Consider the following 27693-nt stretch of genomic DNA (forward strand, 5'->3'; position numbering starts at 1 on the left):
AGAAAGTGACTTATGATGCCATTTCTTGAGGGTAATTAGATGTGGGGAATAAATGCAGCTTATGCCTGGGTCATCCACAACCTGCATATAGGGCAGATTTTCTGTTCCAACTCCATGCTAATCTTGAAAGTTATCTACTGGAAATCTATTTTCCAGCACTGATAGCATTTCTGGATGATGAGTTGCATTTCATACTTTGCTGTCAACCACTCTTCTGTGTTTCTCATGGGCTTCTCAAAGTTCCATAAGCCAGCATGATGTTCCTTAAATTTTGCACCACACAGCCTGGGAAATCCACCCAGACTGATTGGCTGGTTAAACCTGGGGCAAATACAGCAGTCTCCATTCATGTGAACTGTCGGATTGGCTCCTGTGATACAGATAACTGGTTGTACTATTATCATTAATTGATTTTAAATGATTTTGAATTGATTCCAATGTGTGGTATGCTTTTCAGATTTCCAAACATAAATATTTTTACTTTTTTAACAGTGAAAAAGATTTTAGAACCATAAAACGTTACAGCACAGAAAAACAGACCATTCAATCCCTCCAGTCAGTGCCGACCAATAAAACTAGCTAGTTCCACTGACCTACTCTCATTGCATAATCCTCCAGACCTCTCCTATCCATGTATTTATCCAATTTATTTTTAAAACTCGAGACTGAATCTGCATTCACTAAATCAGGTGGCAGCTCATTCCATACTCCTACCACTTTCTGAGTGAAAAACTTTCCCCTAATGTTCCCTTTCAACCTAAAGCTATGACCTCTCGTATTTATCTCCCCCAATCTAAGTGGAAACATCCTACTCACATCTACTCTGTCTATGCTCCTCATAATTTTATAAACCTCTATCAAGTCTCCCCTCATTCTTCTTCATTCCAAAGAGAATAATCGTAACCTGTTCAATATTTCCTGGTAACTCAACTCCTGAAGACCCGGCAACATCTTAGTAAATCTTCTCTGCACTCTTTCAATCTTATTGATATCTTTCCTGCTGTTGGGTGACCAGAAATCCACACAATATTCTAAGTGTGACCTCACTAATGTCTTAAGCAACTTCAACATAATATTATAACTTCTAAATTCAATATTTTGATTTATAAAGACTAAGATTCCTAAATATTTCTTTACAACCCTGAGAACAATGTATGTGTATTCTCAGATCTCTTTGCTACTTCACACTCCTTAGTGACCTACCATTTACTGTGTACATCCTACCCTGATTCGTTCTTCCAAAGTGCCACACCTCACACTTATCTGGATTAAATTCCATTAGCCATTTGCTGGCCTAATTTCCTAACTGGTCCAGATCCCTCTGCATTACGCCTCCTATCTTTGTGTCATTAGCAAACTTGCTGATCCAATTCACCACGTTATTACCTGTCATTTATATAGATAATAGACAATAATGCTCCCAACACAGATCCCTGAGGCACACCACTCAGCACAGTCCTCAGTCTGAGAAGCAATCATCCATCGCCACTCTCTGTTTTCTTCCACCAAGCCAATTTGGAATTCAGTTTGCAACCTCTTAATGTATACCTAGTATCCTAACCTTCTGAACCAACCTCTCATGTGGAACTTTGTCAAAGGCCTTACTAAAATCCATATAAACAACATCCACAGCCTTTCCCTCATCAACCGTCTTGGTAATTTCCTCAAAAAAACTCTACAAGACCTACCACAGAAATCCAAGCTGGCTGTCCTTAATCAGCTGATTACAGTCCAAAATTCTATATATCCTTTCTCTCAGAAATCCTTCAAATAATTTGCATACTACTGACAATAGGCTCACTGGCCTATAATTACTTGATTTACTTTTGAAGCCCTTTTTAAACAGTGAAACAACTATTCTCCAATCCTCCGGCACCTTTCCCGTGACTAAGGATATTTTGAATATATCCACCAGGGGCCCTGAAATTTCAGCACTTGTCTCTGACAAGGTGCGGGAGAATATCTGGTCATGGGGATTTGACTACCTTTATTCATTGCAAGGCAGCAAACACCTCCTTCTTCTTAAAGGCCATGTTCCATGATACTTCTATTTGTTTCCCTTCCATCCTTACTCACTATGCCAATTTCCTGCAAAAATATTGATGCATAACAATTTGTTTAAAATCTTCCCCATTTCACAACACTCCACACACATTTGACCGCTCTGATTTTCTAGGGGTCCAATTTTGTCCCTTACTATCCTTTTCCTTTTAATATACTTGTGGACACCCTTTGGATTTCCCTTCACACCTGCCAAAACACCTTCATGTCGTCTTTTTGCCCTCCTAATTTCCTTCTTAAGCATTCTCTTATATTTTCTATACTCTGCAAGTAGCTCATTGGCTCCTTGTTGCTGATATCACAAATATAGTCCCCTCCTTTTCTTAACCAGCTCTCCAATATACCTTGAAAACCAAGGTTCCCTATGTCTGTTAACTTTGTCCTTATTCCTGGTAGGAGCATGCAATCTCTGCATTCTCAAAATTTTGTAATTGAAGGCCTTCCACCTGTTGGATGCATCCTTGGCAGAAAATAACTTATTTCAATTAACTCTTCCAAGATCCTTCCTTGTTTCTTCAAAATTGGCCTTTCTCCAATTCAGAAACTCAATTCAGCTCAAGGACCAGACCTACCCTTCTCCAGAATTAATTTGAAACTAGCAACCCTCAATTACATCACTGGCTGACAGTGTCCAGTGAGCTATCTGCTGAGATGGGCCTTGAGCAACATTAATTCATGTGAAATTGTGGGCATGACTGCAAAAGAGAGTGGTGTTAGGTGTCCAGGAATTATTAGGAAAACAAAAGAACAGAATTCTTTCCAACTCCTATCTTTTGATTCTCTTCTCTCCCATAAGAGATCTTAATTGTGATGTTGAAATTTCATTTCTTTTGTCATGACAAAGTTGCTTCCATTTTAACAGTATACCATTTAGTGTTCAAAAACTGCCTTTTATAGCAGCAATTGCATTGTTGGCTATAAAATGATGGTGGCCAATTCTTTTGCACATTTCCATTGGAGAGAGAATAATAAATGTATATATATTTTGAATATTAATTTCACTTGAGCTCACTCAATTTTAAAGTATATAGTATTGTACCAATTAGCATAACTTTTCAGCCCAGAAAATGTGTTCTTTCTTCAGCTTAGCCACCTACAAAAAGTCCATGATAAGAAAATACCCAGAAAAAGCAACAGATTACCAACATCCAGTGGGTAAGATAACTGACTTTATTCAGTGAAAAACTGTGCTGATAAGATTAATTCTTATGTAAGAGTACAGGTGGTGGTGAAATTATTTAGTTTGCATGTAGCATTTCTTTCTTCTGTGCTTTTAAATACACAATGACAACCCCTAAAATACTGGAAAGTATATTAGGTTATTTTTGAGTATATGAGCTCAAATTGCAATATTTAGAGGTAAGTATATTTGTAAGAGCCATTCAATTATTTAGCATGAAGGAGACAGTTTGGCATTATCATACCATTGATAGCCCTCTAAGTAATCCCTTAACCATTATAATTTTGTTCCAAAATATTTATTGATCTTTGATTTATAACCATTTCTAGTGGGGAAATCCATTTCTAACTACTTTTCCTTTTCAATGAACCAAGTTTTGTCTGATTTTTGTGTCCCTATTCCTCCTCCTTCTCCTTCTCATCATCTATATTCTGCTATTAGGCAACATTAAATGCAGAAACAGTCATCCTTTGCATGAATCCTGGAGTTACCCACCGTTCTCTCCTTGCTACTGTCTAATTGTCATCATCGGCTCTGAGCTGGGACATATTGTGATCTGGCCCATTACCTAAACTTTCCACTCTGAATGGCCATATATCTGCAATGAGTCCAGCAATGGACTGGAAGCTCAGAAATCCAGGAGACTGACACTGTTGTTTTGTGCTGGCAGGAAGGTCAGAAACCAGCTGGTAGTTCGTCAACCAACTAATCACCAGTGAGCACAATCCACCCCTTTACTTGTCTGGTATAATGAGTTACAATTAATTCTAGATTGTATTTGACTGGATTGTATTTATTTGCAGTCATCAGTCTCATAGTGAACTACTAGTTCTCTGTACATTATATTTTGTCTCTGATTGAACTTAGACCCACTAGTTTCTGACTCAGTGGACCAGTAACTGGAAGCCAATCCAATATCCTTCCCTCTTCAAATAATTGCCTTTATTTTTGGTTGCCATTATGATGGTCTTAAGCCTCTAATTACTGGCTCACTAACCACTTGAAGCCATTTTTTCTTTTTAATCTTTTAAAACCCCTCGTCAATAATTTTGAATATTTCTACCTTCTCATCTAATGAAAGTCCTGTCCCAGTTCTTCAGGGTTTTTTTTCCACTCGTATCTGAGGCACATCTCCTTTGTTTGTCAATCATTTATTTTGCATCTTATCCAAGGCTTTGATGTTACTCCTCAACAATGTTGGTTTAAATCGGAAACAATCAATAATACATCCTATGTGGCACCTAATCATAATGCATTTTGAAAATCTATAAACACAGCTTTCATTGCATTTACTTTATCACTGCACACTTAATCTTTAGAGGGTTCCATTAAATTTGTCAGATACAGCTTTCATTTTACAAATTGAATCTGCCTGGCCTTGATTAGCATGTTTCCCTTGGTGATTCCAAAGATGCTGGATTTTCCTGAATGGATGAAGCACACACTGTCTTGTGTGTAGAAGAATGAAAAGTGATCTCATCAAAGTGCATAGAAGGCATGTAGAACTTAACAGGGTAGCTGCAGGAATGATCATCACCAGCTAGAATCAGAGGTCACAGTCTCAACATCAGCTGTCCAAACAATAGTGAATATTTGGAATTTTCTTATTAAGATAACTCTGGAGCTCATTATTAAGACCATGAACAATATTTATTCAGATATTAAGGTAACTGAGGAATATTAGATTCGTTGACAATAACCATGATCTCATCAAAAGGTGAAACAGGCTCAAGGGGCCTTGGATCTTCTTCTGTTCTTAGAAGAATTCATTTAATTTTAATATCTTCAGTCCTTTATCCTATTGTGACAAGAGATTTTTTTCTGTCAAACCCCCTCCCACCCCCATTTCTGATTATATAAATGAAAAATACTCAAAAATGGACATTAGGAAACACTACCATCCCTTCTGACTGCCATAAGATTTTATGATGGATGCCTTCATTCATTCTCAGCCATTGGTTTCCACTAGTATTGCCTTGGAGGCCTATCTTTCCAAATTGCTGTAGCACCTCTTGAACTTTCATTTTTGTTTTCCCATTTCTCTGTTTGAACTGAGGCAGATCTTGAGTTCACATGACTGTCCCTGCATCTCTCTTCTCTGAAATGCTGCATGGCCTGTAGGATATGTTGGACCTGTTCTAACCCTGAACAGCCCACTGGTGCTGGTGCAGGTTGCTGTGCCACTTTTGTTGGAATATCACTGCACCCTATATCCATCAGTATCCAAAGATTCTCAAGGCCAATTGATGAATTACAATTAATCCTTCACTATTTCTATTTTTATCCACCTTTTATTCTTGGTTTTCTCAGAATTTCAAATCTTTTGTTGCTTCCCTTTGTTTTTAAATTTCAGTTTTTTTATTATTAATCTTCAATATTGTCATATCTCTCTTTCTCTTATTTCACTTTTTCTACTCTGAAAGGGAACTAGAGCTGGAGGAAAGGAGTCAAAGGGATAGCTCCAGCACTTGACTCCCTTCCCTTTCCATTCACAAAGCCTTCTCCACTTTCCCTGTTTGCCTTTGTGCCCTTCTTCCCTTATCCACTTATTTCCTCTTGTCTGTAGGCCTGGGCTTCTCCCCCTGCCCTTCCCCCACCATTTTATTCAGGCACCAGCCTACATTTTGTTCATACCTTGATGAAGGGTGCAGACCTTCAGAAACGTTGGTTATGTATCTATATCTTTGCTATATACAATATGCTCTTTGACCTGCTGAGTTTCTCTAGCACTGTGTTTTAACATCCCACAGATATACTGGTTTGCAGGTTCATTGGTCTCTGTAAATTGCACCTAGTGTGTAGATGAGTGAGGGAATTGATGGGTATGTAGGAAGAAGAGAATACTGAGGCATTTTGTGAGGGATGAGATAATTCTGTGAGCTGGCATTGACTTGAAGAGCTAAAGTGGCTACTTTATTCATTGTGAGGAAATGTGGAAATGTTACATCTTCAGCAGGTGTCCCTGCTGATTCATTTTGATCTATTACGAGAGGGGACAAAGAAATATAAACAAGTCGATCTGATTATTTGTTCCTTATTCATATTCTTCAATTAGAAGGATGTAAACCAAATCAAATAGCATAAAGAAAACCACCAAGTCCTGTCCGTGTGTGTCTCCTCCCCCCTCCCCACCCCCCTGCAGCTAACATGCAGATCAATGGTCAGATTACCAGGATTCACTGACTGCAACCTAAATATCTGTTTGGTATGTGAATATTGCAATTCAAGATTAAGGATGGAAATTCCTAACTCATTGTTTGTCCATTCACAATTTATTCATTTTCTGCTAATACCAGGTTATGTCAGTTGTTTTTTGTTTTTTTTTACTGTATTTAGTCCAGATTTTTAACAATTTGGTATTTGAATTTTACTCGATATTTTATCACATTTTCAGGCCATTCACATGGCTGAATCTCTCTTCTGTTGAAGCACGGGAATGCAGGGCAATCAGCACTCAAACCTGCTGTGCCATTCAACTAACTAATGACAGAAATGTACAATGTAATTTCTACTTAGTGTGGATTATCTGTTGTTGCTTTAACTTTAGAGGTTTAAAGATTGTGCCACATATAAATGTTTCTTTTCATTTATATCACTAGAAATTGAAGTTGCTGCCCTTTGAGGGACAAAAAAAAACTTTGGCAGCTGCCAATTGAAACAGTTAGAATTCAATTTAGAAGAGAGAACTGCTAGCGTTTCAAAATTTCTTGTTGACTCAAACATGAAAGAGGTTCTGTTTCAAAATTGTTTGTTCCAGTTCATTCTCAGAGGACAGTAACAGACAAAGGATTTGAGAACAGAGCACATATCCAATTGAGAATGCATGCAAAAAGAGTTTCATCAGTGTACAAGCAGAGATCTTAAAACAAGTACAGTTCAATTCCAAATCTCCAGTAAATCTATATCATGCAAAACAGACCAGAAAATGTAAGGGACATTGTGGGGAATAAGACAAATGTGTTTTGAATTTATATTTTGGATAACATGTCATTGCTTATCTCATTTATTTGGAATTGTTCTGACAACCATATCAGGAGATGTGCTAACCTATTTTCATCACGAAAATAACTCTACTAGTGTAAAAAAATAACAAAATAAAAACAGGAAAAGAATTTTATATGCCATTATCCCACAGCATAACTTCAAGGCTTATGTTTGTTTTGTTTCAGACAATTTGTATATTGGAACAATAATTTCAAGTTACAAATTACAGATTAAAATGCAACTCCCCTAAATTTTGATGGGTGGGAGGAAACCAGAGCACCCATAGCAAACCCTTGCAGACACATGGAGAATGTTCAAACTCCGAGCAGACATTGTAATAGTGTTGTGCAAACCAATGTGCTAACCCTGCCGCTCTTTAGTGATAAAGAGAGAGAATATATTAATAATCGGCTGAGTACAGTGTTAAAGGCCCATGTTATATTCTGTCATAGAACCATAGAACATTCTTTGGCTTGGCTTCGCGGACGAAGATTTATGGAGGGGGTAAAAAGTCCACGTCAGCTGCAGGCTCGTTTGTGGCTGACAAGTCCGATGCGGGACAGGCAGACACGATTGCAGCGGTTGCAGGGGAAAATTGGTGGGTTGGGGTTGGGTGTTGGGTTTTTCCTCCTTTGCCTTTTGTCAGTGAGGTGGGCTCTGCGGTCTTCTTCAAAGGAGGTTGCTGCCCGCCAAACTGTGAGGCGCCAAGATGCACGGTTTGAGGCGTTATCAGCCCACTGGCGGTGGTCAATGGGGCAGGCACCAAGAGATTTCTTTAGGCAGTCCTTGTACCTTTTATTTGGTGCACCTCTGTCACGGTGGCCAGTGGAGAGCTCGCCATATAACACGATCTTGGGAAGGCGATGGTCCTCCATTCTGGAGACGTGACCCATCCAGCGCAGCTGGATCTTCAGCAGCGTGGACTCGATGCTGTCGACCTCTGCCATCTCGAGTACTTCGACGTTAGGGATGTAAGCGCTCCAATGGATGTTGAGGATGGAGCGGAGACAACGCTGGTGGAAGCGTTCTAGGAGCCGTAGGTGGTGCCGGTAGAGGACCCATGATTCGGAGCCGAACAGGAGTGTGGGTATGACAACGGCTCTGTATACGCTTATCTTTGTGAGGTTTTTCAGTTGGTTGTTTTTCCAGACTCTTTTGTGTAGTCTTCCAAAGGCACTATTTGCCTTGGCGAGTCTGTTGTCTATCTCATTGTCGATCCTTGCATCTGATGAAATGGTGCAGCCGAGATAGGTAAACTGGTTGACCGTTTTGAGTTTTGTGTGCCCGATGGAGATGTGGGGGGGCTGGTAGTCATGGTGGGGAGCTGGCTGATGGAGGACCTCAGTTTTCTTCAGGTTGACTTCCAGGCCAAACATTTTGGCAGTTTCCGCAAAGCAGGACGTCAAGCGCTGAAGAGCTGGCTCTGAATGAGTTTTTCAAGCTTTGTTGGGACCAAGGTAAACTGCCTCAGGATCTTCGTGATGCCACCATCATCACCCTATACAAAAACAAAGGTGAGAAATCAGACTGCTCAAACTACAGGGGAATCACGTTGCTCTCCATTGCAGGCAAAATCTTCGCTAGGATTCTCCTAAATAGAATAATACCTAGTGTCGCCGAGAATATTCTCCCAGAATCACAGTGCGGCTTTCGCGCAAACAGAGGAACTACTGACATGGTCTTTGCCCTCAGACAGCTCCAAGAAAAGTGCAGAGAACAAAACAAAGGACTCTACATCACCTTTGTTGACCTCACCAAAGCCTTCGACACCGTGAGCAGGAAAGGGCTTTGGCAAATACTAGAGCGCATCGGATGTCCCCCAAAGTTCCTCAACATGATTATCCAACTGCACGAAAACCAACAAGGTCGGGTCAGATACAGCAATGAGCTCTCTGAACCCTTCTCCATTAACAATGGCGTGAAGAAAGGCTGTGTTCTCGCACCAACCCTCTTTTCAATCTTCTTCAGCATGATGCTGAACCAAGCCATGAAAGACCCCAACAATGAAGACGCTGTTTACATCCGGTACCGCACGGATGGCAGTCTCTTCAATCTGAGGCGCCTGCAAGCTCACACCAAGACACAAGAGAAACTTGTCCGTGAACTACTCTTTGCAGACGATGCCGCTTTAGTTACCATAGAACATTACAGCACAGAAAACACACCCTTCGTCTCTTCTAGTCTTTGCCAAACTATTATTCTGCCTAGTCTGTTTCTGGTGCTTGATTAATATTAAAGTCATTATTTAATTTTAACTCAAAACGAGTGCAAATTCTGGATTGTGGATGATCTGATTGAGCACATTCAAGATTGAGAGAAATAGAATCTCAGAGCAGGGGAAGATCAAGTTTATTATCACATGTACCAAATGCAGTGATAGGATTTGTTTTGCGAGCAGTCCAGTTAGACATTTCATACATACTACTGGAAGTAAGGAAGTACAGAACGTGCAAAGTTACAGAGAGAAGTCAGTTAGTATGGAGCATAAAAGCCATAATTTAATTATTGTGATGTTCATTCAGGAGTCAGGTAACATCAGAAAAGAAACTGTCCTTGAATCTGCTGGTGCACAATTTCACTCTTGTGAATCTTCTTTCGCAAGAGTGGGGGATGGGTGAAGAGTGTGTGGCCAAGTCGGCTCCTTTTCCAAGGCAGCAAGAAATGTCAAGGTAAGGAGAGAGGCTGTGTGTGTGATGCCCTGGCCCATGTTCACAAACCTCTGTAGTTTCATGTGATGTTGGGCTGAGCAGTTCCCATACCATGTGGCGATGCACCCTGACAGGATCATTTCAATGGTAAGTATGTAGAAATTGTTAAGGGATGCAGGTTATATGCCAAATTTACTCAGTCTTCTGAGGAATTAGAGATGCCGGTGGACTTTCTTGGTCTCTGCCTCAGCATGTTTGGACCAAGTTAAGATAACCTTTGGGATATTTACCCCTCGAAATTTAAAGCTATTGACTATCTCCACCACATCACCATTGCAGCAGGCCAGGAAGTGAAGTCCCCTTCCTAACGTCTCTAACCAGTTGCTTGGTTTTACTGACATTGAGGAAGAGCTTCTTGACCTGGCACTAGCCACTAACTAGTCCCTCTATCTTCTATACTCATCATTGTTAGAAAGACTGCCCATTACAAAAATCACTTGGCCAGTGATTGTAAAATTTAATGTGGCTGTGAGGTTTTTATGTAATCGATTTCTGAGGGTATCGCTGAATATATTTGCAGTATTTATTTTTATAAGCAACGGCATCAAAGATCTCTATTCAAAGGGGTTTCTGTGAATTTCATTCTCACATTGAGTACAGCAGATAGTTTGAGTTCTATACTTCTGAATTGCAAGCTTCTTTCTAATAATTCATTACCTGCCTGTATCCAAATTGCTGTTTGACCTTTCTCAGTGTGTTATGATGGCCAGCAGGTATTATCTTGGTGGTAGTGACGTTGCCTTCTTTCTGCAATGGTCAACGAAAAGCAAAAGGTGACCACTGGGCAATAAAATCTACTATCTACTTGCATGCATGGACAATATCCATAAAAAGGATTCCATAGTTCAAAATATGATAGAACAGACCATTGGGATGTTCAAACAATGATTCTGCTACCTGTGCTGCTCTGAATGAGCACGAAAGTACTCAGCAGAATGGACATGATGATGCAAAGTGTATACAGCCTAAGCTTGGAATCATGAGGAGTTAGCTAAGGATAAATTGCCCTCTGTCCCAATCCACAGTAGCACAAGGAGGTTACAAGAGAGCAAACTTATCAGCCCAATTCTGGCCAGGCTGCCCATGAGCACTTAATCCAGCTGCAATGCCAATAAGCAAAATCTATTTCAACAATTCAATAACTCTTTCGGTACCAGCCCACCATTTGTCATATCGCAAAAATTAAAGCCAAGAAAAAATAAACATTTCCAAGCCAAAGTGGAAAATTAACACAACAGCAAAGCCACCTACAAGAAGCCTGCAGAGAAGAGCAGGTAATGGATAGCATTATTTCTGAGAAAAATGCAAAAGATTGTTTCTACATTGAGCCATGCCAGTCCACCATCCTAACGATCTGTTGGAATGTAGATTCCTGAAATGTCATGACATCTTGGAAGGCTACACAAGCATGTTGGCTTGAATGACAATGAACAGCAGAATAAAATTCCACTGCAAATGGATGATTTCTATTTTGATGTGATAGAAACAGAAAAAGTAGTTATTGAATATGCTGGAAAGGACAGCTTGAAAATTCTGCAAGAACTTCTTTGCAAGGTTGATGATGCAAGTATACATATGCAAAAAACATATTTTAGCCAGGCCTGCATATGCACAATACATTTTATTGTACATCTTTACCTTCTATAGGTGTTTAACTGATTCCTCTGCAGTAAAAGTTATTGGTATATTTGTGAACTGTGAGTCAAGGGCTGTCTAATTTAAACCCCCCCACCCCAAGAGTTTTAACATTCAACTTCAAGTTTCTCAAATGTTTCAGGTGAAAGCTTTTGATGATATTCCGTGTTCCATCCTAAAACATTTCCAGAAACATAATGTAATGAAAAATTAACAACATCAACTTAACCAGTTATAAATCCAGAAAATATGGCTCTTGTAAATTTTCAAAAATATAATGTTAACAAATTAAATTGAGGTTAATTTTGAACTAATCCATCTTTAAAGCTAATTGGTGTGGAATTATAAATATGTCAGATAGGCAATAATGTGTTTCTGTTAATGGGTAATACATGTAATGACATGCAATCAGATGATGGCTGTGAATATATTTATTTTGATAATGGTATGCTTCAAAAGCTTCCTAAATTTGTTAAATTATTTTCAAAACAGTATCAAACTTAACTTCTGAGGAGACAGTTTTATTGGTTTGTTGATACCAACTTTAAGTTTGCTGGACACTTTATTTTGTGATTCTGTCTGGATTGTGACACTGTCATGGTTCTCATGGATCTTTCCTCCTTTTGCAACTTTAGTGTTGTTTTGACACTTCAAGGCCTGTTTTGCTATTGCGCAGCTGATGCCCTGTCCATATGTATATATTCCATATTGACAATGAGTGTTCATGCCAAACCCCAGCAACCATAGTCACATCTGTTTGTCTGCCAAGCGTAAATTGCATCTGGGGCTACATTTGAACTGCATTTTACCAGAGGACACCTTTTGCAAGGCTTGATATGCTGACATATTTTTTCTTAGTAACTCCAATCAGCAGAGGACAACTAATTACCTTGACTAATTACATTATCTTATTTGGCATTGTATCATTCAGTCACTGTAAACAGTCCATCAAAAGGTAAGGTTAAGGTAATCTGGCCTTAAGTTATCTTTTGTATTTTATTTCAATGCAATCATGTCTCCTGCCTTTAGTGACCTGCTACTGTTCAATATGATGATGGCATCCCGAACAAAAACAAAGGCGAGAAATCAGACAGCTCAAACTACAGGGGAATCACGCTGCTCTCCATCGCAGGCAAAATCTTCGCTAGGATTCTCCTAAATAGAATAATACCTAGTGTCGCCGAGAATATTCTCCCAGAATCACACTGTGGCTTTCGCGCAAACAGAGGAACTACTGACATGGTCTTTGCCCTCAGACAGCTCCAAGAAAAGTGCAGAGAACAAAACAAAGGACTCTACATCACCTTTGTTGACCTCACCAAAGCCTTCGACACCGTGAGCAGGAAAGGGCTTTGGCAAATACTAGAGCGCATCGGATGCCTCCCAAAGTTCCTCAACATGGTTATCCAACTGCACGAAAACCAACAAGGTCGGGTCAGATACAGCAATGAGCTCTCTGAACCTTTCTCCATTAACAATGGCGTGAAGCAAGGCTGTGTTCTCGCACCAACCCTCTTTTCAATCTTCTTCAGCATGATGCTGAACCAAGCCATGAAAGACCTCAACAATGAAGACGCTGTTTACATCCGGTAACGCATGGATGGCAGTCTCTTCAATCTGAAGCGCCTGCAAGCTCACACCAAGACACAAGAGAAACTTGTCCGTGAACTACTCTTTGCAGACGATGCCGCTTTAGTTGCCCATTCAGAGCCAGCTCTTCAGCGCTTGACGTCCTGTTTTGCGGAAACTGCCAAAATGTTTGGCCTGGAAGTCAGCCTGAAGAAAACGGAGGTCCTCCATCAGCCAGCTCCCCACCATGACTACCAGCCCCCCCACATCTCCATCGGGCACACAAAACTCAAAACGGTCAACCAGTTTACCTATCTCGGCTGCACCATTTCATCAGATGCAAAGATCGACAACGAGATAGACAACAGACTCGCCAAGGCAAATAGCGCCTTTGGAAGACTACACAAAAGAGTCTGGAAAAACAACCAACTGAAAAACCTCACAAAGATAAGCGTATACAGAGCTGTTGTCATACCCACACTCCTGTTCGGCTCCGAATCATGGGTCCTCTACCGGCATCACCTACGGCTCCTAGAACGCTTCCACCAGCGTTGTCTCCGCTCCATCCTCAACATTCATTGGAGCGCCTTCATCCCTAACATCGAAGTACTCGAGATGGCAGAGGCCGACAGCATCGATTCCATGCTGCTGAAGATCCAGCTGCACTGGGTGGGTCACGTCTCCAGAATGGAGGACCATCGCCTTCCCAAGATCGTGTTATATGGCGAGCTCTCCACTGGCCACCGTGACAGAGGTGCACCAAAGAAGAGGTACAAGGACTGCCTAAAGAAATCTCTTGGTGCCTGCCACATTGACCACCGCCAGTGGGCTGATATCGCCTCAAACCGTACATCTTGGCGCCTCACAGTTCGGCGGGCAGCAACCTCCTTTGAAGAAGACCGCAGAGCCCACCTCACTGACAAAAGACAAAGGAGGAAAAACCCAACACCCAACCCCAACCAACCAATTTTCCCCTGCAACCGCTGCAACCGTGTCTGCCTGTCCCGCATCGGACTTGTCAGCCACAAACGAGCCTGCAGCTGACGTGGACATTTACCCCCCCCCCCCCCCCCCCAATAAATCTTCGTCCGCGAAGCCAAGCCAAAGACTGTTCGATATAAGTGGTGCCTTAGACCAGGTGTCAAATATCCAGAACATTTGTTTTAAAAAACCTGCCATTCATCATTTTATGTTGGTTTAAATCTACATTTTATTCTCCAGAACCTTGTGGCTAAGCTAACCTGACCAATTAAAGCTCATATTCTGCTTATTACCACCTAAAATAGATATGATAGCATTGTGGAAAACCTGTAGTTACTTGACAGGTCTCTAAAGTCCAAGACCCTTCAGATGGAGACCTCTGTTGAATCTCATGTTATCAAATCTTACGAGTCTGGTGGTAAATTTTATGTTCAAGTAATTAAATATGGAACTAAAAGGTACATAAAAAATTTTAAATTCAAAAAGCCTTTTCCACCATAGGTGTGATTAGAAAGGCCATGTTAACTGCAGCTCCTAAAAATTGCTTTCATTTACTGGCCACTTGAGCAGATATTGACACCAAATTTAGATAGACAGGGTGGGTTGTTGGGGGGGGAGGGTGGGTTGTTGGGGGGGGAGGGTGGGTTGTTGGGGGGGGGAGGGTGGGTTGTTGGGGGGGAGGGTGGGGAGGTGGCTGATTACTATGTTTAAATTATGTCTCGTTTCGATGCAGGCATCACTAGTGCCACCTTTTGGTCACCCAAATCAGTATGACATCATTTGCACTTCCTGCTACATGGCATCCCACATCCAAATTGAGCTGTGTGCTGCATGTCTGACATTGTTGTGACTGATTAATATTTTCAAGATCCATTGCAATCCATTTTGCTTTCCCTTTCATTATTCTGCCAGTGCTAAATTGTTTGGTCTTACAAAGCACTTCATCTGTTAAGACAGTAATTTCTCTTTATTTTAAGAAAGGCTATTTTTTTTAAACCTAACTAATTGGGTGGTGGAATGTGTTTAGACAAATTGACAATTAATGAGAAGAGGGAAGGTGTGTCAGGGTGACAGTAATAAGGTAAGGAGTCTTTAAACTGCTTTGAGCTAGTTTTACAAATGCACAAAATTGAATTTTTCAAACTGCTCTTTTGAGAATTTCATCTAATTCTAATTTAAAGATCAAATAAAGTACAACTTCATCTTGGGTCTGCTTAAAAACTTTCAAAGATTTCATAAGCTTCCTGGAATACTGTGGAGCATTATTGGGTCAGAATATGAATAACTAAAGAAATTCATATTGATTTCTTTTATTTTATTATCTTTTTACAAAACTATTACTCTTCTGTATCCAATCTTGTATCTATTGTATATTTAATTATCATGTAGGTTACTCAAGGGCAAAGGTTGTAAGAAAAGGTACAAATCACTTGTTCTAATGCCAGAACATCTCGGTCCCTTCCACACTTTTCCTCTTCTTGTCTATGAATTGCATGGAAATGAGCTACTGGGTAATATTTCAGGAACCAGCAAGCTATCTGAAAAAGCAGAAGTGATCCTCTATCAAAAAGGTTTCTCCAGTTCATGATGGGGAAAATCCTGCACCATTAGGGCGTCTAACCATAAAAAGCAAAAGCAATTTTGTTTTGTACATGGGCTGATTTGCTAGTTGGATAATCAGTAATGGAATGTCACGAAGCTGGACAATATCTGGTGAACTTCGTGTAAACCTAAGCAGGCAATTGTTTCCAGGACAGATGTTTTATAAATGCATTTCTTCATATCTGAACTCTAAGAGCTTCACTGTGTGAAAAAAAAAAACAATCTTGAGCTCTGATAGTGATATTCCAAATAATCCTTGGATGGTTGTGCAGTACTGAGATCTGGTCTTCATACCTGATAGTAGGTGATCATTGTCAAGTTGAACAACTATCAGACCAACACCATGCATCTAATTTTGAAAAAAAATCAAAATTGGCAAAGCTGGGCTGTCGGGGCCAGATTTAAGCCAATTGAACCAATTGCTCCCAATTGGGCCCTGCACCTAAGGGGCGCCACTGTTTACAGTGACTAAATGATACAGTATCTAGGGTAATATCCACTCTCGTCTCGTCCAATGCACACAACAACACATTGCAACATACACATAATGCCACATTGGAAGTTTTATAGAGAACAGCAATGATTTTGATTTTCTTCTGAATTCTTAAGGTTTGTAGTATTTGTTTGTATTTTGAATTTTATTTTACTGTGGAGTGGAAGTCCAAAATAATAACCTAAAAAATACCAGATTGCCCGAGATAACAAACTTTTAAAAACTCAATTGAAATTTAGATTTAGCGCCACTGATCCTTAAGTTTTGAACATGTGTGTGTTTAATGAGGCTTAATTAATTAACAAAATATAAAATTAATATTTTACTAAATCATTTTACAGTCATTAAATTGGTTTTGTAATTATTTACTTTTTAAAGTTAATCACATTTGGTTTGTTTACTTGTAGGCTTACATCTATGCAATTTTATATTTAAAATGTGCCTAGATCCATTTGGTCCATTAACTCACATGCACTTTTTAAGTGCACATTTTGATTGCTTTTCATTCCACCATAAAGATAAAAAGTCTATAATAAACTTTATTTATATCTCTAAGATTCTGCAGACCATGGCTGTGAACCTGGGGTCCCGCAAACAAAAAAAAATTCCAATTGGGCCCCGCAGCTCGTAAGGCCGGCCCTATGTACTGTACAGAATAAAGAATATATTTTTCCGATGTAACCCAGTCAGAACTGCAAAATTACAAATAGTAATGCACTTTAAATATTTGAACTGTGAGTGGCAAGTGTTTATGAGGTGATGTTGATACTGGCAACTTTCTACATTTTCCACGTGTTGACTGCATTGGTGTGTGTGGGAATTGGGTAATATCTGAATATTTAAAGCCAAAGCAATTAAAATGTCTCATATGGTAGGTGTGAACCATCATGATCAATATTTCTTGACATATTTATTGAGTTGTTCATTTCAGTTCTGAAGGTAATAGACCAGTCATATGACAACCAATTCTGTTTTATCTCCCAGCAGAGACTTGGTCACTGCTTGTCTTTCACATGGCATATTAACTATGCTGCAAAGATTATTATTTTAGATGATAACCATTCGGTCTTTGTTGAAAAAGAGCAAAGAATAAAATAAATCAGTTAGTCAAAGCCATAAATTGCGTTGTGTTCCTGTAAAAAGTGTTACTGTAAATAATCAATGTGTATGGGATGCATCAGGTACAGCAGCTACATACAAGCCACACCAAGCTCTGTTTTGGGGCCTCAATGAATGTTTTTTTTTAATAAGGGAACTTTAAATCTTCATAAATAAGCAACTGTGTCTACAAGCATTTCATGGAATGCAGCATAAATATGATCTTCAGCAATAAAGCATATTTGTATGGATGTGTCTGAGTACATGAAAAAGAAAAATCAAGATCAATGTGGTCCATTGTAACAAAGTGGAGGTATACTGAGGCCTAGCACATATTGACAAGCATGAAGAAGACTCATTTCAGAGGTATTCCACTGAGTGACCATCACATAGTTTTCACTGGAAGCAGTGGCTTGTAAAGGACATCTATATATGTTAGTAAATTAAATACTGAATTAAATAGTGCTTCTCACCTAAATTATATATTACTAAGATTTAAATGAACATTTAATATGAGCTTTAACAAAGCATCTGCCATGGTTCCTTTCAATGATATTATAGTCTTTCTCAAGTTTACTTCCAAACCATAGCAAGTCCATTAATTTGAACACAAAGGATAAGGTGAAGTTTATATTGAACATCCTACTACTTTATTGGCATTCATGGTAAGCTTGCAATAGTGTAAGATGTAAAGCGTTAGGTCTTGATTGACTTGGTAAACTCAATAAATCTTTTGCTAGCCTAAATTTAAGAGTAGTGCATAATTCCTAAGTGCCTGTATAAAAATTTGTTACATTCAGATGTTACATTTTGGGAACATAAGTTAACTGATTGCTCATAGATTTGAAACTATACAGAATATGTTGACAAAAGATGCTTCCAGACATTGTTCCAAACATCTTTGGCATAAAATGTGCTCCTATGGAAATTTTTGGATGCCTTTCCATTGATTGTAATGTAGGCCTTGAAGTTACACAGTAGTTTTAGATTGGCTGTTCCTTAACTGCAAGCTCACCCTCCCAATTCAAGTTTTACATTAAAAATATTGTTTGCAACATGGTTTCAGCCAAATTTGATTTAATTCATTTTTTTTTCAGAGAATTTTCTGGTATCCTTGCACTTTGGCCAAGGTATTAGTTATGGCATATTTCTGAGTATACAAAACAGCCGCACACAATCTGCAGGCATCTGACCCAGGAAGCCGAAGGCCAAGTCCCAAACTGGCACCATTTATATTATCTGGACTAGCTGCTGATATCTATCACACATGCATGAGCAGGTTGGTTATCTAAAAAATAAATGAATTTCATGCGCCATTCTCACTGGCAGTCATCCAAAGTGCAACCCTCTGAAGATAATGAAGAAAGCATTTATGCCTTTTGTCACTTCAGAGTGTTCATTTTTTAATTTTCAGTATTGGTCACGGGCTTATATCATAGCAACTGTCTAGTATTCAGAGCAACGTAGGTCTGGCTTGTGCTCCATTCTGGAGAAACATATTTCTCATAGAGAACAAAAAATAGTTATTCATTAGCACCTGCAAAACAAGCCAGCTGCTAAATGAAGCTTTAAAAAAAAAGTCCAGAATCAGGCCCTAAAATTGATTTTATTGCACCCATTTCAAGGATATAAAGTAGGCTTAACAAAGGGCAATTTCTGGGCCATGTTCTTTTACATTATAGATTGTGTCCAGACTTATTGTGGTGGAAGCCAGCTGGAACTGAATTCTAAGTATAATCTAATATCTAATATTTTATCTGAGAATGAACCCAACATAAAAGACTAGTCTATAATGAAAATGTTGGTTAAAGAAAAAAATAGCAGCAAGGCCCATTCTGCTTAAAGATAACAAAATGCTCAGGTCCAAAATAATTTCCTTAAGAGAAGTGGATTGCATTGGAACACTGAAATGATGTAAAATCTTATTGTGGAAGTGGCTTTTGGCCAATTGTGTGCATTTTTGGAATAAAATTCAAACAGTACACTGTTTCAGATGCACTTAATCAATTAGAGCATGCATTCCATCCATAATGTCTAAACGTCAACTCCCATTGTAGCAGAATTTTCAAACTCCATATTCACTTTCACAATCATCCTGGACACTTTATTCATTTAAGTTTAGTTTACCCAATTTTATAAATTATTTTTCTCCTCATTCTTTGGATATACTTTTCTGCCACTTACCATTCTTGACTTAAGCTAGCCCAAGACAGTCAAATGCTTCTGTGTCTGTACTAAACCTGCTTGAAGGCTGATCACAGAATTGTGTAATAATTACACATGTAAATTTACTAGTTCCTCTAATTTCCCATTCTCCTGTGTGTGAGGGAATGCCCCTCCCATTCACTATCACCCAGCAGTTTACCACATGTGAACAAGTTTCAATGACAATAGTGTCATTGGTCAGTCCGAGCCCTCTTGCATCTGGAGAGAAGCTCAATGATTTCAGCTCCACTCAAGGACTTGAGCGTATACTTTGAAATTACCGAGTGTCATTTGAATGGCAAAGCGATACCATTATAAAGAGATCAGGGAAGTTTTCTGGGATAAATTAGGTAGCGGTTTCTGGATTGGGCAAAAATTAATTTTAATTGAATCATCCAGAGATTGCATTTAAACATTTTCTGAAATGACTGTACATTTTAGTCAATGAATATTCACAGGGGGTGTTATTGCTTCTGTATTTCCACAGAGGGGAAAAAAAATTAGTAAAGCCAGTAGCTAGTCACAGCTGCAGGATAAATGCACGAGGGGAAGAGAAAGCTAAATTGAATCTATTTAATGCATGGAGTCTAACCAGTGACATCGACAATCATAGCTTTAATTAAAATGAAGGACCACAGACCACATATTGTTGCTATCGCTGAGACAGAGCTGAAAGACAGGCAGGACTGGTAACTTGGTATCCCAGAATACAGACTTCAGGTGAGTCAGTGGGAAATGTAAAAGAGGAGGCTTCATTCCTTTCTTAGTGAGGTAAAGCAGCTTTGAGGAAAAATCCTCGAAAAAGGCCATATGGTTAAGGATTATGGACAAAAATGGTGTTGGTACTAGGGATTTCTTACAGACTTCCTAGCAGTCAACAGGAGTTAGAGGAACAGAAATGTAGACAAAAGGCAGAAAGGTGCAATAAAAAAATAGGGTATTGATACTAGGACATTTTAGATATCTCAAATACTACCTGAGATTGCTTTAGTATAAAAGCTTAAGGGGGAATTTTAGAGGTGAGAACTTTTTTTGACCGCATATAGGTAGACAAAAGAGGGAAGGAGCATTCCTGGGCCTTGTTTTTGAAATGTAAATGGTTAGGTAGAGTGCACGTCAGTAGAGAGCATTTTGGAGATAGTGACCATAAGTCCATATATTTCAAAGTGGTTATAGACAAAGAGAAGGATGACAGGAATAACGTTTCTAAATTGAGGGAAGTCCAGTTTCATTAAAATAAGGGACAACCTGGCAAAGGGAGATTGAGAGCATCAACTTGTAGATATCTCTACACCTGCAAATGAGAAGCTTCACAATAGAAATAACATGACTTCAAGGCTACTGTGTTCCTGTCAGAGTGAAGGCAAAGTGCAATATGTATGTTGAACCCTGGATGTGGAGGAACATTGATAATTGCATAAATAGAAAAAAAGAAGCATATTGCAGTTGTGGGTGTAAGGTAGATGTAAAATGGCAGTGCTCCCAGAGCCACTGTAATGGCAGTGCTGCTGCTGGTGCAGACCCACGGAGAGCGAGAAGCAGAGATACATCGCTCCCATGGGGTCCAAACACCCATTAAACTCCGTCATCTCCACACAGGCTTTGAACACCCCATTAAAGGATCCAATTTAAAATCACACAACCACAAGATGGTGGCACCTATGATCAGCAGCAGGCACAAGCGGTGGGAGGCTCCAGGGGAGTGGAGGACTGCTGCAAGTTACCAGTAAATGGGGAGTCCATGTTCCTTCCCCCCACCCCACCCCATCTGAGAAAGAGAAGCGTAGGAGATGACCCACAGAACAGTGGCCACAGTGGCGGACCAGTGAGGGGCTCTTAGGCTGACAGACCCACGTATGCAGCGGCTGATGGCGACTCGAGGCGAGGAACCCATGGAGGCTACAGACTGCTGGAGATTGGCTCGAAACAGGCTGAAGGGTACCAGGCATTGGAACCGTGATGCAAGGTGGTGCCAAAGGCACCGAAGGGTTTCTGATCATGTCAGAGGTTTGGATCTGGAGCTTGGGTTCCCAATGGTTTGGTCTGGTCCCTGTGTGGCTGCAAAGGCTGCGGGAGCACTAGATGCAAATCCACAGACACTCAGTGACTGTGGGGGACTCTTGTTTGCTTCTCTTTCTCTGACGACTTGAGGGAATATCTGCCAAGGGCAAATCTGTCTGCCTTTCAGCAGGCAAAAGCAATTCCGTGTAAAATGACGCTGTTTTATTAGATGACAATAAATTGAATCTTGAGGTGTAGAGAACTAATATAAAAAATAAATTAAGGGAAAGAAAGGTTTTTGAAATATCAATGGCAAACAGGATTATGGTAAATAAAAAGACTATAGACCGTGCGTGCTACGCAAGGTGTGGAGTAACAATGACACACACAGTTGAGGCAAGGTTGAAGACTGATTATTGCTCTGCCAACCCTGTTTATATTCACTCTCTGCCTCGGACAATAGGAGTGATGTCATCGCAATGTCAGCCTCTAACTGACCGGTGTTGCCTGCTGTTTACTGCCATGCGGGAGGTCATGCAGGATGACGGCTGTTGGTCTCTGGGGACCCCTCGCGATAGCTGAGTTCGCCAGCCATTTTGTGTGCTGGGTCGCAACTCAGTTCACGGGCCACTACACTACCCCCCCCCCCCCCACCAGAATGGGCAATCAGAGGGTCCGTTGCTACTTCAGGCAGCCTACCTCTGCATCGTAGGGGCTGAGTTTCAACTGGCTGGCTGATGCCTAAGTGGGCCGTTTTCAGGAGATTGAGGGTGAACTTCTCTTTGCCAGCAATGTCCAATACACACGTCAACCTATTGTGCCTGATGCCCCTCAATTGGTCATTGGAGGGGTGACCATAGCACTCCCCATTGCACAAAAACACACTCACAGGTGTGCAAGTCTTTAGGGAGGAAAAATTTGGACTGCCCATGTGATGGGGGCTGTGGAAGGGCTAGGGAAACCCAGTCTTACCTTCAGCTGTTTCAGTGACACCTTGGGGTTTCTGGTTCCTTTGCCAGCAGCCAAGAATGCCCTGGGGATTATCAAGGGTGCACCTTAGACCATTTCTGCTGTAGAGGCATTAAAGTCTTTTTTCGGTTCAGGGCATATCCCCAGAGGACCCAAGGCAGTTCATCCACCTAGTTGGGCCCCTTGAACTGGGCCATGAGGGCTGCTTTTAAGTGTCGGTGGAACCACTCGACCAACCCGTTCGCATGCAGGTGATATGCCATGGTGTGGTGGAGCTAGGTTCCCAATAATTTGGCCAGTGCCACCCAGAGCCCCGAGGAAAACTACGCTCCCCTATCAGAGGTGAGATGTTCCAGGATTCTGAACCTGGACACCCAGGTGTTGATTAGTGCCCTGGTGCAGGTCTCTGTGGTCATGTTGGCTATCGGGACTGCCTCCGGCCACCTTGTGGAGCGGTCAACCACAGTGAGGAGGTATCTTGCCCCACAGGAAACCAGTAGCAGACCAACGATGTCAACGTGGACATGGCTGAACCTACCCAGTGCTGGCTCAAAAGTCGGAGGAGATGCCTTAGTGTGAGCTTGCACCTTAGACGTCTGACAGAGCGTACAGGTCTTGGTCCACTGACTGACCTGCTTGCGGAGTCCATGCCAGAAGAACCTGTTGGCCACCATCTTCACCATGGTTCTGATGCCCAGATGCACCATGTCGAAGATTTGCCTTCACCATGCTGCTGGCATGATGGGGTGGGGTTTGCCAGTGGAGACATCGCAAAGGAGCATCTGTTTGCCTGGGGAGATGTCAACATCCTCCAGCAGCAGCCCAGAAAGCGCCGTCCTGTATGCCGGAATCTCAGGGTCTTTGTGTTATGCCCTAGCTAGGGCTGAATAGTGTATTCCCTAGGAAAGGATGTGGATGGGCTCGATAGTGGGACAGGAGAGTGCATTGGCCACCACATTTCCGGTGATGTGCCAGATGTCCATCGTTAATTTGGACACGTAGAAAAGGTGCCACTGCCACCTGGCCAACCAAGAGTCAGTCACTTTGTCTGCCTTCCAAAAAGTATCAGAAGTGCCTGACCACCAGGTACAGTGCTAATAGTTCCTGGTCAAAGGTGCTGTATTTAAGTTCAGGTGACAGGTGGTGCCACTTCATGGTGCAAGGTTTTGTGAACTGCTGAAGGGTCTCCACCTTCTCGGGCAGTTGTTTCAACCTGTACCTGTAGATCCGCTGCCCTAGGAAGTCAATTGTATCCAGCCTGAACTGTCACTAGGCAGGTTGATGATCAGCCTGAACTCCTGCAGGCAGGTGAATAGTTGTCTGAGGTGGGGCGTGTGTTCTGAGTGGTTGCAGATGGCAATAAGGATATCATCCAGGTAGATGAATGCGAATGGGAGGTCCCAGCCCACCATGTCCATCAGCCACTGTAAAGTTTGAGCAGCGTTCTTAAGCTCGAAGGGCATCCTCATGAATTTCAACAGGCCAAAGGGGGTGATTATGAGGTTTTGGGGATGTCTTTTGGGTGTACTAGGATGTGATGATAATCCCTGATTAAATTGACCTTTGAAAACACCTATGCCCCTTGTAAAATGGTGGTAAAGCCTTGGATGTGGAGCACGAGGTATCTGTATGATAAGGTGGCCTTGTTGAGACATCGGTAGTCATCACACTGCTTCTGCCCTTCTGCTGCCTTCAGGACCACATGCAGGGGGAAGGCCCAGGGGCTGTCCAAACACTGCACTATCCCCAACTCTTCCATTTTCTTAAATTCCTCTTTGGCAAGGGCAAGCTTTTCAAGGGGGGGAAGGCAGCATGCCCTGGCATGGAGCGGGGAACCCTTGGTGAGGATATGGTACCTTACCCTGTGCTTTAGTTAGACAGAGGAGAATTGTGGCATCACAATTATGGGGAACTCTGCCAGGTTGCGCATGTAGGCTTCGTCGGACAGCGTGATGGAGTCAAGGTGGGGGGGGCGGTAGTCTGGCTTCCTACAGGGGTATCGCTTGAAAGGTTTTGGTGTGCACCAAACGTTGCCCTTTCAAGTCTTCCAGTAGGCAATGGGCTCAGGGAATCGGCTCCCAAGAGCAGTTGTTCCACTAGCGCGATAGTTAAGTGGTGGCCAGCAAAACATAGGAGATGATATGGGTATAATAAGTTTGTATAGCGGTCAGAGAGACAGAGAGTTCCACATGTGGAAGAGGCTGTCACGTTGGCCAAACGCTGCAGCCATTAACAATGCTGGCCATGGCATTTCCTGGAAACACGCAGGGATGGGCAGCATCGACAGGCCCCCACATCCTATCATTGATGGTAATAACAATGTGGCTGGGTGCGGGGGCCGGGGGGGGGGCGGGGGGTGGACAGGGACACTTGCCTCTCTGTCTGCTGTGGCCTTGTTGTTGGCTGGTGGTGGGGCTTGGGCAATCTGTTCCACCAAGGTGCAGTTTTCTTTCTTGGCTCTCCAGAGCAGGTCCGCCCAGGCTGCAACTTTCCTCAAGACACTGGTAATCGGCGAGCAAGAGTCAGATGTCCTCGGGCAGCTGCTCCAGGAAAATCTGCTCCTCAGCTTGTGCCCCTCAGCAAGTGCAAGCATCTTGCTCCTGAGGGCAGATGGGGCCCTATCCCCCAAACCATCCAAGTCCAACAGACAGGTGGCGCACTTGCGCTGTGATAGCCTGAGAGTGCAGGTTAGTAGTTCTTTGAGGGCATCATGTTGTCCTCGTTCCGGAGGCTGCTGTAGGAAATCAACGACCCTCGCTGCCATGTCCTGGTCGAGGAAGCTCACTACATAGTAGTAGCGGGTATCATCGGTGGCAATTTGTCGGAGGTGGAACTGGGCCTCAGCCTGTTCAAACTACACGTGTGGCTGCAGCGCCCAGAGAGTTGGCAGCTTAAGTGAGATGGCATGGAGAGCTGCTTGGTCTTTCATCATTGGGGTCACCAATGTAATGTCCATGCCACGCTAAGTATGGAGTCAGAACGACACATACACACACCCACACACACAGTCGAGTCCAAAAGGAAGACTGATTTATTGCTCTGCCAGCTCTCTTGATATTCTCCGCCAGGAGTGTTGTCACTTGCAGCACCAGCCTCTGACTGGCTAGCATTCCCGCAAGGTGGGAGGTCACGCGGGACGATGGCCGTTGGTCCCTGTGGAGTCCTAGCGATTGCTGCATACGCGACCCTTTTTTGACCCAGGTCGCGACTCAGTTCATGGACCGATACAGGGCATTATATAAGTATATTAAGGATATATAAGGATGTGAATTGCAGAATAAATGGCTGGGTAGCTAAGTTTGTAGATGATACAAAGACAGGTGGAGGAGCAGGTAGTGAGGAGAAAACAGGCTTCAGATAGACTTAGATTAAGAAAATGGGCAAAGAAGTGGCAAATGAAATATAATATGGGAAAGTTCTTCCAGCCTCTTGAGACCTGTGTTAATCTTCTTCCCTAAACTGATCAGATAAACTTTGTAGGAGTTCTGTATGTTGGAAGCAATCCTCCGAGCCATCCATGATGCTATCTTCCTTTTTTCCTTTATTTTATATTTACTATATATTATTTTATATAATTTTTTATTTTCTGGAGGTTGAGGGATTTGGGAGGGAAGGCAAGAGGTCATAACCATTATGTAATGGTTGAAATTTTCTTAAATTTAAACATTTTTGTATAATTGTTGATTAATTACATGTTTGGAAAAATTTTAAATAAAATACTCAAAAAAATGTTGGAAAGTGTACGGTCATGCACTTTGTTTAAAGGACTAAAAAGGAGGACTATTATTTGGATGGGGAGAGAATTCAGACTTCAGAGGTACAAAAGGACTTGGGAGTCCTCATGCAGGATACCCTAAAGGTTTGCCTCCAGGTTGAGTCAGAAGTGAAAAAGGCGAATGCAAAGTTGCCATTCATTTCTAGAGGAATAAGATACAAGAGCAGGGGCGTGATGTTGAGGCTTTGTATGGGTCTGGTGAGACAGGGTATGGTTTTAGGCTGGCATTGGAAATGGTTCAGAGAAGATTTACAAGAATGATTCCCGGAATGAAGGGATTAGCATATGAGGAATTTTGATGGCTCTTGGACTGTACTCCTTTGAGTTCAGAAGAATGAGAGGGGACCTCATAGGAGCAGTTCAAATGTGGAAAGGCCTGGATAGAGTAGAAGGATAAAGTAGCACAACTTCAGGATTGAAGCCCATTTAAAATGTGGAGGAATTTATTTTGCTATGGAGTGGTGAACCTCTGGAATTTGCTACCACAAGCCACTGTGGAGGCCAGGCTGTTGGGTGTATTTGAGGTAGAAATTGAATGGTATCTGAATAGCCAGGTATCAAAGGTTATGGTAAGAAGGAAGGGGAATGGGGTTGAGTGAGAGAATGGATCAGCTCGTGATGCAAGGGTGCAGCAGACTTGACAGGCCATTTGGCCTATTTCTTCACCTATACCTTATGATTTTGGAATAACCAGGGATACAATATGGGCAATATGTGTGGCAAGACAGAAAGTAGAGGTTAAGTTCTAAATGAATACTTTTCATAGATATTCACAAAAGAAATTAATCTGTAGTTGTAGAACTTTGTGAATGGGAAGTTGAATTATACTGCAAGTTGGATTTGATGCTAAGTGGGTTTAAAGGCATATGGACAACAAGACAAATAGAGGGTTATGGGTGTACAGTAGGGAAGGTTTTGTTTGTTGAGTTAGTCGGCATAAGCAGGGCCTGTATTGTGCTGTTATGTTCTATGTTTATGTTCTAAAGGTGGATGAATACCCAGAATCAGATAAGATTTATTCCAAAATGCTCCAGGCGGCCAAGAAAGAGATTGCTGGGGTTCTGACTGAGATTTTTAAATCTTTGCTGCCACAAGTGAGTTGCCCTTTTCAAGAAAAGCAACAGAGAAAAGCTAGGGATATACAGGCCTGTAAGTACAGAAGTTAGCAGAAAAGTATCTGAGGTACAGAATTAATTATTACTTGAAAAGCAGATTTTGTTCTATCAATCTAATTAATAATTTGAGTCAGTAACAAATTACATTGAAGAGAGCAGTGCGCTGTGTGTCCTTAACATGGACTTCAGCAAGGCTTTCGACAGGTTCTTCACAAGAAACCAGTCCGTGGCAATATGAGGCAGAGGGTGATGTTAGAGAATTGTTTACACGATTACTTATCCTTAACAGGTGCTGTTCACAGAGGATGGAGCTTGGA

The 27693-nt window shown here is 41.5% G+C and overlaps 1 protein-coding gene across 6 annotated transcripts in view; it reads left to right on the plus strand.

Moving 5' to 3' along the window:
* The window catches only part of gpatch2 (G patch domain containing 2), a 308872-nt gene that overhangs the window by 243716 nt on the left and 37463 nt on the right, over window positions 1-27693 (plus strand). For 5 of the 6 annotated variants that reach the window (XM_069931270.1, XM_069931268.1, XM_069931271.1 and 2 more), the window contains one exon: window positions 3146-3216. The exons of the other annotated variant lie outside the window; for it this stretch is intronic. In XM_069931270.1, coding sequence (XP_069787371.1) covers window positions 3146-3216 — 71 coding nt within the window. The remainder of the gene's footprint in view (window positions 1-3145; window positions 3217-27693) is intronic. 6 annotated transcript variants of the gene reach the window in all.

The sequence above is a fragment of the Narcine bancroftii genome, chromosome 4 (genome assembly GCF_036971445.1).
Source record: "Narcine bancroftii isolate sNarBan1 chromosome 4, sNarBan1.hap1, whole genome shotgun sequence".
NCBI lineage: Eukaryota > Metazoa > Chordata > Chondrichthyes > Torpediniformes > Narcinidae > Narcine > Narcine bancroftii.